Here is an 11,790-nt window from a genome sequence, read left to right on the forward strand (position 1 = left end):
AAAAAAGAGGACTCAATGTCCTACTAGGATTCCAACCCCTTGTGTTCACTATAAAAACAGAGGTTTGCCCTCTTATTAGACATGCAATCTCATAGTCAATCTACACTACTTAAAACCATCTATTTGCTCCTAAGTTCTTGCTCTTAAGAACCCGATGCCTTCGCCGTAGTCCTAACTTCCAACAAGACTCTTGGTAATTCTTCATCTCCTTAATTCTTATCAAATAATCTCTTTCAGCCTTGCTGACTTAAGTATCGGAGTGCCTACGGCAAACACTACCCCGGTGTTTTTTGGAAGCTTCACGCTTGCCCTTTCATGTGTGCAGGTCTAGCAGATTGTTAGTGACCTCAACCTCACGGGATCAGACCCTATTTTCATGATGGTAGATTTTTTGCATCTATAGTCACTTATCTCATTATTTTTAATCAAAGAGATGTTTTTAAACCAACTGTCACATGAATAAAATATAAAGTTGAGATCCCAATATTGTATTTATAACATTATTGTATTATCTATTGATTTTCAAGTCTAAAAATGAAAACTTAACCCGATAGTTTTTTGATATACGTACAACATAAATATACCTAAATGAGGATCCCATCCTGAACATTGTACCTAACTAAGCAACTTCTACATTATTACTATCATCATTTGCATCAACACATTCAATTGGAGGAGTCTCTGTAACTTTGATTAATGATAGTGCTTCATTGAAACATTTAGCTTTGATGCCAAGGAATTCACTCCAAGTAATGGGCCGATAGAGAGAAGGATGACCTGGCCCAATTAGCTTCGGAAACGGTGAGACTTGGACTGTGGCTGGTGGCCCATAAAAATAGGCAACAGAAAACCTAGCTTTGGACCGATTCACCACTGCTCGGTGGAGCACACTTGGGTACAACCCGTTTGATAATATGTGAAGCAGATCCCCTATATTAACCACAAGCCCACCCGGAATCACCGGGACAGTGACCCACCCGGTTCCTTCTTTCAAGACTTGCAATCCAGTGACGTTGTTCTGATAGACAATAGTGAGGAAGCTGGAGTCGGTATGAGCAGCCATACCCATGGCTCGGTCTGGATCCGGACAAGCCGGATAATGATTCATTTGTGATGCTGAGGAAGCATCCGGGATATAACTATTCAGGTTAGCCCAATCAATGTCTTCCTTGGTTATGCCCAGTGAACCTAGCATAAGCCACATTAGTTTTTCTGCTAACCTTTTCATCTTTTTCTCGTATTCTTCAATGACTTCACTGAGAAAACAGAAACAAATGCTATTATATTCATGAATTTAAGAGAAAGTAACAGTAGCTACCATTGGTTTCTTTTTTATTTTATTTTAATTTTTTTATGTATAGTTGAAAATTTTGTTAGTACTAAAATTTATTTTCTAATTCTACCCACTTCTATTAATTTTTTTCTTCATAAATATCCTTTCAGTGCCATAGATATTATTAAAAAAAAAAAAAAAAGACAAAAAAATTATATAGGCTAGTTTAAAAATATGAAAATAATATAAATAGAAAAATAAAAAAGAAATATGCATTACACATTTTATTTTATAAAATCTACAATTTATTTTTAAATTACAGTACTATCTTAAAAATAAAAATAATTTATTGTATTATATAAATTAAATAAAAAACTTCAATAATATTTTTTCATATTAATGAGATGATAAACTACTTGATAGCAAGCATGATGAAATACAGAAGAAAATAGAATAAGATAACACAAGAAAGATGATGAACGTATTTGATTAATTAATTTACCAGTGTTTGGTATAATCTTGGGGCCAAAGTTGACGAAAATGATCAAGTGGAGATCCAAGGACAGTGAACCCTTCAGACCACATAATCTTAGAGAAAAATGAATTACTTCTAATCAATCCGTAACCCGAAATGGCATCAGGTGAACGAGAAGCTTTCAGCTTTTGTTCAATTGGTAAAGAGAAAAGGTCTCTACTCGTACACTCAGTTTGATCAAGAAGGGAAGAGGGGATGCCATGATTTACGACTTGAAAAGCCCCCCAAGTTTTGCATGCATGGCCAATGAGTTGAAGGGCATCAGGGTCATTGAAATCGATAACCGGCATGGCTTCGGAGATGGCAGAGTTGCCGCCACCGGTGGCGGCAGGAATCATGTTTAGCTCATCAGTCCAATCATAGGAATCGGGTAATTCCTTGAGTGAGGTCAAGTCAAGATATTCATGGTGGAGGTGGAAAGAGTGGCTTTTCAATGCATCAGAGAGTTTTGAAGGCGGAGTTGGAGTTTCAGGATTTGAAACCATGATGAAAATCTCGGATGGCAAAGTAGAATTAGAGGATAAGGTTAAGGGAAAATGAGATGAGAGACATGAAGGTTTGTGGATTATATTTATAGAGATGTAGAGAAAAAGAGCTGAGAGAGATAAAAAAAGTTAAAAGAATCTGACTTTGCATTCAAGAAGGTGATCTTGTATAAGGATATTGAGTTTCTAAATTTTTGTACAATTTTTTCTTACAAACTTCAAGTGTTATGATAATCATTATAAAATTAACTACTATCGTTATTGTCGGAAGACAAGATTTTAGCTATCTAGGTAAGTTATCCAGAGGTTTTGTGTTTGAGTTCTACAAAGTGATCATCTACCACATTTATGACTTATCTGATCTATTAGACTTGTAAAATATTTAATGGACCTTAGGAACTAATTGAGGTATGTCCAAACTAGCCTGGACATCCTAGTTATAAAAAAAGAAAGAAGAAAAAAGAAAAGAGACAGTAGAAAGTTGGGATATATACAAATTTCTATATAACAATATTCTTAAAATACTTAGATATACATATTGAGGTCAAAGTATATATTGTCGCTCCTAACTATCATAAATGAAAAATTCTCACCATTGATTTTAGAAACATACAATATCAGAGAAAATCTACACAACAAGGGAGATATCCTTAGAATGCTGAATTGGGGCCACCAACCATTCATTAATTGACACTTGTAAGTTTTATTTGAAAATGAATAAATAAAATAAGGATCAATTTAAATTAAATCATGAAATGGAGGACTACACGGAAATAAAGCTTAAGATTAAAGTAATGTGTCATGGGTTGGAAGTTTCACACCCAAAAGGCTAAGCTATTTGGTGGAGAGACTCCCTCCCTTTTATAAGCCTAAGATCTCCTCAATATGTTTCTAATGTGGGATTCGTTACATTCTCTCCCAACCAATCTTGTGATACCCTCGTTACAGGTGGGGGCCTTTGCCTACTCTATTTATCTCACTCTCATGTGGACTCACAATCACTTGTAAAACCTATTTAATTCTTGGGTTTGGGCCTTAAGGAAAGTCACATGCTTATTTGTCCACCTCACTCTCGTGTGGATGTCCGTGCATGAGGGTTTGGTGGGACATCGAAAGACGGACGAGGTCCACTCTAATATCAATTGTCACATGCTGAGAGTTTTACACCTAAAAAGCTAACCTATTAGGTGGAGGTATTCTCTCATTTATAAGTCAAAGACCTTCCCAATATGTTTCCGATGTGAGATTCATTAGAAATGGCACAGTGGTTCTAAGTTCTCTTGATTTCCAACCAAAGAAAAATGAAGGGAGCAGTTGGTGCGCGGCAGGGAAGCGACATTCAGCCCACTGGCGGTTGGTGGTGCACCGGAAAGAAATCATAGCAGCAGGCTTGGCTGAAGAAATCATAACAGCAGCTGCAGCAGGCTTGACTGCTCGCCGACAGTCATGTGAGCGGAATAACAACCCCTCTCTTAGTGGCCAAATTATCGCACATGATGAACAAATCTCCTAATCAACAACAGACACAATGAGCGATAAAACATCATACGATTACAGAATTAGCAATTCTTAAAATCACAGCAGAAAAATATCAACAAAACAACTTTAATGTTTTTCTGATTTAGTCATGTTTATGTCTCCGTTTTTTTAAAAAATGTTTCAGTTGATTTCTTCAGGTATTCCCAAAAAAGATAAAAAATTAGTTTGAAGTGAGAAATTAAATTTGAAAATAAGAGGATAGTAAAATGGAAAAATGGATCCAGATTTAATTGATTGCATTTTTTAAAATAAAAATAAAAATTGGGTAACTCGGAAAGTAGGGTGACGGTGGCGGTAGCCATGATGGAGGTGATTTGCGGTTGGTTGTAGCAAACCGTGATATATCTCGATAAAATTAGAATAATAATGTAATAAATATAACAGATGTATTATTTGATTTTTAAATAAAACTAATTGGTGACAGTATGTAAGTGACTTGTGGTACTACCTAACTTGTATTTTAGATTTTCTCACAATATTAATGTTAGAGTAGAGGTGTTTAAAAAAATGCAAAAACCGAACCGAATTGATAACCAAGCCGAATTTTCAATTATTTGAAAAACCAGTTTGGTTTCAGTTAAAAGAAATTAAAAAACCAAATTTTTGGTTTGGTTACCGGTTTGGGAGAATATGAGAAACAGTTAACCAAAACCGGTTTATTATAAAAAATATTAAATAAAAAAACTGGTTTATTACAAAAATATTAAATTAAAAAATATATAAAATATAAAATTAAAATCGGTTCAAGACCGGTTAACCAGTTTTTTGGTTAACCGAAAAGCTGATTTTTCCCTTAACCGGTTCGATTCACAAAATCGGTTAACTGGTTCGGTTAACTAGTTTTGAACACCTTTATGTTAGAGTCCATACATCTCTGATATAATATCATTCTTTATCACTTTCTGAATTAATTAATCATTTTAACCACCATTGGGTGGCTGATAGTAAAAGAGTAAAGAGGTCCAATATGAGTTTTTGAGTTCAAGTCTCTCAGGCACTAATAGAGGTGACCACTAAGGAGACTTACTGGTCATTTACTTCAGGACCTCAAAAGATTAGTTGAGATATATATAAGTTGGTTCAAACACTGGTAAAAAAAAAAAAAAAAGAAAAAAAAAATTAATAATATCATTCTTTTTTACCAATAAAACAATTTTACCCTGCTATTTATTATCAAATAATCATGAATTCATAGATTCTAAATAATCATAAAACCCACGATAAAAACAACAAAAAACCTCAAATTAGATTAAAAAAAAAACCTGAGAAATGGAATTACCACCAATTGCGGTCCGCTCAACATGCCGCCATCTGGGCCTCACCGAAAGTAGCTTGTCCGCTACCGTAGGCGGTCATCTTGGCCTGGCAACTAAAATTATGTAACACTAATTGAGTCAACGGAACTGTGTTACAAAACCCCTAATGTTAAGGAAACATAACATTAGATTGAAGCAGCTCAAAGTTTCTGGCCGCTTCTTGGGCATTGAAAACAACCCTGCAGAATACCTCACCTGGTTTCCTGTCATCATCACTCGATGATGTGGAGCGTACAATTGCCCGTTTGTCCATGCCTGAAAGCAACAAATTCAAGTTTGCGGATAATTAAGTAAATTGAAAAATAAAGATTCGAAGCAGCTTACGTAGAGTCTCCAATTCTCACAGTGAAAGAGGCCGGAGAGGGTTTCAATTGGATCCATTCACCATTTTTGGTCCGCACTTCTAACCCATCAACTTGATTTTGATACAGTATAGTCGCCATGTCCACATCTGAGTGAGTAGGTAGCCCAAGCTGTGTCTCCGTAGTTTGAGGTCCTTCATATTTCATGACTCGAAAAAGGTAATTCGTTGAGTCGATGTGTTCTTCCATGTACTTCTCCAGATTATAACTCTCCAAAATCCTCCTCCTAATTGTTTGATCTAATTGTGATACTTGCTCTGAAACATACTGCATAGTTATGATGCAAGAATTAAAGTAAGAGGTCAATTGAAACACCCCAGCAACTATCAAGTTATTGTCCTTTGATCTCTTATCCACCTTAAATAGTAAGGCTCATAGTGCATCCCTCTTGATTCAAACCCATGACTTCATGATTAGAAATGAATCAAGAGTAGTTAATTATACAGAAATAATAAGCAATATCTTGACAGTGGAGGGTGGTGTTTCGTCAATTCTCTTTTTAAAGTAAACAGAAACAATGAAGCTATGCACCTGAAATTTTCGTTTCCTTCTGACCAGAAAATATTAGTCATGTTTTTGACATTCTCAGCGATGTTTGCATCATCAATGCCCATGCTTTCATATAGAGGCACTTGAGGGTATTGCCCAACGTAGCCATGGAAAGGTTTCGAAGTTTGGTCTAGAGGGGCAGGTCTAAAAGCTCTTCCATTGCCTTAAAAATGCTTTTCCGAAGCTCCAGGAACTTTGTCAAACAAAGCCTCAAAACAACCGTATTCTTCCACTGCTTTTGTGACTTGGGATTTCACTGAATCCCACTCAGGAGAACATGGTTTCAGGTTTGGCTTGGTAAAGTATATGACTGGAAGTCTAAGAGAGGATTCAGAACCCATTTCTTCTCTCTTTGTTTGCAGAAAAGTAATGGAATAAGAAGTTGTTTGTGTATTAATTGTTTCACCTTCATGTACTTGAGCTCCTTCTTTATTTAGAATTATGGGTCATTTGTGTATTTAATGGGACAATTTCTTTATCATAGTTGGTTCATTTTTTTTCCCAAACAGAATAAATTCATATCAAATTTCAAACATTTTCTGTGTTTGCAAATAAATGATGATGGTTGGTTCAATTTTTTTCATCTATCAGAATTTAATACCATTATAGCTTGGTAGCTAGATGTGTATTATTGATTTGGTGCATGTGAGTCCTATTTCCGTATCTTCTATGAATTAATTTTCAAGATATTGTAATATTCTTAGGGACCATTAATTCGACCCTTTCTGTATGTTAGAAAATTTATTATTATTATTATTATTATTATTTATCAATTATTAGCTAGTGGTACTGAAGTGATAAACTAATGTTCCTTGACATAACATTGGACCAAAAAAAGGAGAAAATAATCAAGGGAATCTTGTCCTGATGACGCATTATGTTGGACCATTTAGTCAAATTAATTAATTAATATCGGAAGCAAAAAATTACAAGAAGATTCTAGATCACATAAATCCATTGTGGTAGCTCTCTCTCTTGAGTTATTGCGATCAAACATTTAGTCTCATCACAATGGGAGCAAAAAATTACTGATCCTATTTGTTTTGCTTCATGACACCGAATTAAAGGACGCACACTCGGAATATGTGTCATTGAAATAAGCATATGAATACAATAAGAAATCTTATATAAGTAGCGTGATCAAAGCTAAAAGTAGACATCACTAGAAGTTTAATGTCAAGGCATATGACTATCAGAATTCAAGGAATATAACATGATCAAAGGGTTTCAACAACATCGGCTGTACTTCATCCGCCATCTTGACTTGTTTCCATCCGGTCATCATGACACGGTGATGTATAAGCTGTGTGCGACAATTTGTCAATGTCTGGATGAAAAACACAGAAGTAAAATTCAAGATATATACCGGTTATATTTAAGATTTTTTTCTTTTTAGATTTTAATTTGCTTACGAAGGAATAAGCATAGAAGTGCCACAGTTTGGGCTGTAAGTGTGTGTATATAAATATATATAACAATACTACACTTACAATCCAATCTCACAAACTTTCTTTCACAACCCCCGACGTGGTAGCTCGCAATTGGTTTTTGATGAATTTTTCTGCCTAACCAATTGCAAGTTGCCACGTTAGAGTTGTGAGAGAGATTTTATGAGATTGGTTTGTGAGTCAATCTTTATATATATAAGTGAGTAATATATTTTTTACAATTGTAGACAATAAAATCTATGGTCAATTTGAAAGGGACGAATCCTGTGAGAGTAGTGCCACTAACAACTTGATGGACCTACACAAAGAAGAAAAGAGAACGTGAAGGCTAGATAAACACCAGTGTGGTATCTGTCGTAGACACTCCGATGCTTAAAGTCAGCAAGACTGAGGGTATTTAGTGAGGGTTGAGGGTAGGAAGGATTATTGGAATGATGCAGTGGTTCTTGGGAGCAAGAACTTTGTGAGCTAGGTGCTACAGACGATTTCTGAATGAATATTGAGAGGGTTTGCCCCTGTTTATATAATGAACCTAAGGGGCTGGAGTCCTAGTAGGACTCCGAGTCCTACTTATTAGAGGAGTTCCACTTAGGAAGAAGATATGATCTCTTGCCTTTATTAGATTAAGCTTAACACTTTGAGTAAGATTCGAGTTCTTGACAGAAGTGGAAATAGAATAGGATTCTGATTCCTATTTATGGATTGCTATGGGCTAGACCCAATTTAGCTTAACTTGTAGAGTAGCCCAACTCATAGAGTTGGCAGTTCACAACGTGAATTTAAGCATATGCCTAACCAGAATTGGGCTAAGGCCTTGGGCTGTAATCTATTTGTCTAGTCTATTAAGCCTTGTCAGGCCTAACACTATTTTTGGCCCATACAGTTTGTCCCGCACTCTGCAAGTTAAGGGGTATTTAACTTTCTAGAGTAGTTTCCATTTGTCACGAGGATAAAAATCAATATTGTCATGATTTTTAACCTTTTGTTCAGGGTGATCGAGCCGAAAGAGGTTCGGAGACTCTTTGCAAGGCGAAGATATGTTTAATAGAGCCAAACGTCTTGAGCGGAGTTTGGGCAAGGCAAAAACGGTTTCAGCAAAGCCAAATGACGTTAGGAGAATTTGCAAGACGGACAAGTTTGACGAAATTGAAAGACTTCAAAAGAGTCTTCGTAAGGCGAAACTTGGCCGAGTCGAATGGCTTTGGGGAAATATTTACATGGCAAAGTGTGGCCGAACTAGATAGCCTTGGGAGAATCATGGCAACATAAAGATAATTTTGGTCAAGTCAGACGAGGCAAGTTGACTGCCTTATGAAGAAGTTTTTGGCACCTTATTGATCAGTTATAGCGAGCAAAGTTTCGCGAAACTCCTCGATAGAACCAAACGGAAGGCGATGGATCGTTTCTCTAAGAACAAAGGTAGCTGAGCCAGTGGGTTGGTGAGTACTCTTGTGGTACCGTTAGGCTTGTCGTGCCGAATGGGACTTTGTATGAGTTTTCGAGTTACGTTGGCCCTCATTCATTGAACGTTAACTTGAAGTTCCTTTGCAAGGAGGTGTTGACTCGATGCGGTTTCAAATCATGTAGCAGAGCTAAGTAGTGTCAATCTCACATTGTGAATTCACTTTAGACAACACATGTATGGCTAGGATGCTAAAGAAATTTGGGCATTGTGCACCCACTTTTTGAGTTCCACTAAGCCCCTGCCATGTGGCGCTGGTGGCAAGGCATTTCATTAAAAATGAGAGAGGATATATTTAGGCGTCCCGTTGTTTCCCCTTCGTCATTTCCATTTAAAAGGCAAAGTTTCAGAGTAGTGAAAGGAGAGTGCCTTCTCGGCGTTTCTTGTGACAAATCATGGTCAAATATCTTTTTTTCTTGGTTTTTCTACTTGCCTTTTACTCTACTCGTGTTTTTCCACAAGTTCTAAGTGTTTGGGACTGGTTTTGGAGGAGTTTAGGTTTGTTTTGAGGAAGAAATCATGATTTTTGTTGGAAGGCGGTTTTCTTAGCGGTTTTTGCGTTTTGGGGTGGTTTTCGATTTTCTAGGGAAGAAATAGGGTTAAAGGAACTGGAACTAAGAAATCTAGTGGAGAGGTTGAGCCCAGCGATAACTAGACGAATCATTCTGAGTTGAGTTTGGAGCTAGCAGAATTATTACGGTGCCAAGCTGAGTCGTGAGATCATGGTTGAGGGAGACAATTATGATAATTGCCCAACTGGCGTCGCACTTCCTGAGTCTGTCGAGCCGGCCCCATCTGGGGCTATAAATATAGCTTTTCATTCGAGACATATGTCGAGAAATCCAAGTGTCGTGTCAAGCGATAGGGACTCAAGTAGCAAAAACTCAAGCGTAAATTGTGAAATTGAAAGTGAGCCTGAGGCGGAGCATGTTGGTGGGACGGAAGAGGCACTATCTACAAGCGGTGGCCATGGGGATGAGTTGAGCCACTTGGGAGGTGGCATGCTGCTTGATAACCCTCTTTCATGTCTGACTCGGGACGGAAGTTGAAGATAAGGTACCTCTACAAGATCCCCGAGTTGATAGATATTCGAGCTCCCATGGGGTATGAGAGGGTGGACTAGTCCATGCTGGGCTAGATCAATGTATATAAGCAAATGCTTGTAGAGGGTATGCATTTTCCTATCTTGAGGTTGGTACGGGAGGTGTTGAACCATTATTTGATTGCTTCTAGCCAACTGATGCTGAACGTGTGGTAGCTGCTGATGTTTTTAGAATGTATATGCATTAGGCTTCGTATGGGATTTGGGGCTATGGTTTTGCTTTATTCTTATTACCTGAAGAAGGATGATAAAGAGAAGGGTCGATACCTTTTTATGCTTCGACATGATAGGAGGCATCTGGTGATAGGGCTTAAGACAAATGACAAGAAATGTAAGGATGCGTACTTTTTTGTGAGAGGGGAGTTAGTATCCATAGATGGTGGAGTCGACTAGATTCCTTTCTTTTGGTAGGCGACTTGTGAGTAATTGTAGCATTTGTGTTGTTTGGTGGACTACTGAATCTCATTGTTTTTTTTTTTTTTAGACTTAAATTATAACTGAGCGATACTAAGGTTACTTGCTGAGGAGAGGACTTAGAGGATCTTGGAGTTGTTTGAGGCAGAGCAAGATTACTGCCACGTGTTATCTGAGCCAAAAGTGAGGAATTGCCATTTGTGGAGTCATATTGGTAGGATTCGAGAAGGTACCCCTTTCCACCACTAAGGCTGTTGCTGTACTCTCTGTTGGTTCGGTACTACAATCTCATTATCTTTGGTAAGTCTACTGTCCATCCTCTAACTCCTGAAGAATTCTCTCTCGCAGAGGAGAGAATGAAGGGAACATTTCACGTGTTGAGTGCTAAAGAAGTTCATGAAAAGCATCGAGTAAAGAAGGGAAATAAGAGGAAGAGACCCGAGATAGTGGCAAATGTTTTGGTTGCTTTCAAAGTGGCCTCGCCCGGCTCCTTTCAGCCCACACTTAGAAGGTGGAGCCTTCAAAGAAGAGGAGTCATCTCAAGGGCTGGGGTTGACTTAGAAAGAGGTTATCCTTGAGGATGAGAAAGCTGTAAGGATAGTCATTCCCTTGATTGCTTCGGCCTATTCAGATCCATCCTTCATAGGAAGGTTGATGGATTCCCCATTGTTGCCTGAAGATGATCACCGTCTGAGCGAGATAGGAGTTTCTCAGGCAACCAGGTGGTTCTTTACTCGTTTGTTTCAGGTAAATCCTAACTTCATCGTTTTGGTTTCTTTAAGTCTCATATTTTACATTGGGTGTTCTTTATTAACTGTAGACAGTCTCAGGGGGAATGCATTTGAAGAAGTTAATGTCTGCCTAAGAAAAGTAGAACCAATATTTGGCCAATGCCAATTCCCAATTGCGGAGGCAGTTGGTCAAAGCTAGAGAAACGAAGGAGTTACGGGAAAGCCAAGCTATTGTCAAGTTCAATCTCTAGCATCCCTGGGCCAAGTTGGAATCTAGTCGGATGGAACAGGAGGTTGAAGGGTTTTCTTTGCTAAAGAAGCTTGAAGCTGGTAAGGTAGAGTAAAAGGTTGAGAGAGTTGCTTTGATGGCGAGGCTAGAGTCCGTGGCTACTAAAGCCATTCTTAAGACCCGCGTTGAGCTGATGGAAAAGTTTCAAGAGGGGAAGCATGACAAGTGGGACCTAGAGGATGAGATTGAGCTATACAAGTCTTACCTGGCAAATTTGGCGGGAGGTGAGCGAGGTGTGCAAGGAAAAGGTAGTGCCGACTTGACGCCACAAGAAGGAGGGGTGGT

General features: G+C 37.9%; 1 protein-coding gene and 1 pseudogene across 1 annotated transcript; both read right to left on the reverse strand.

The window, feature by feature from the left end:
• Positions 1 to 619: 619 nt before the first annotated feature.
• On the reverse strand, positions 620 to 2,293 carry LOC116114860 (gibberellin 3-beta-dioxygenase 1-like). The gene is made up of 2 exons (XM_031400999.1): positions 1,776 to 2,293; positions 620 to 1,256 (listed from the first exon to the last, which is right to left on the reverse strand). Exons 1-2 carry the CDS (start codon positions 2,291 to 2,293, stop codon positions 620 to 622), a joined length of 1,155 nt encoding a protein of 384 aa, XP_031256859.1.
• Positions 2,294 to 5,226: 2,933 nt separating this feature from the next.
• LOC116114861 lies at positions 5,227 to 6,400 on the reverse strand (annotated as a pseudogene).
• Positions 6,401 to 11,790: the final 5,390 nt, after the last annotated feature.

Source organism: Pistacia vera, unplaced genomic scaffold, assembly GCF_008641045.1.
Source record: "Pistacia vera cultivar Batoury unplaced genomic scaffold, PisVer_v2 Contig724, whole genome shotgun sequence".
Lineage (NCBI taxonomy): Eukaryota > Viridiplantae > Streptophyta > Magnoliopsida > Sapindales > Anacardiaceae > Pistacia > Pistacia vera.

Bases quoted from the DNA above. Each gene is read 5' to 3' on its own strand.
- LOC116114860 (XM_031400999.1), bottom strand. From the start codon at position 2,293: ATGGTTTCAAATCCTGAAACTCCAACTCCGCCTTCAAAACTCTCTGAT. The intron at 1,257-1,775 runs GTAAATTAATTA...CTGTTTTCTCAG, and splicing joins CAAGATTATACCAAACACTG to TGAAGTCATTGAAGAATACG.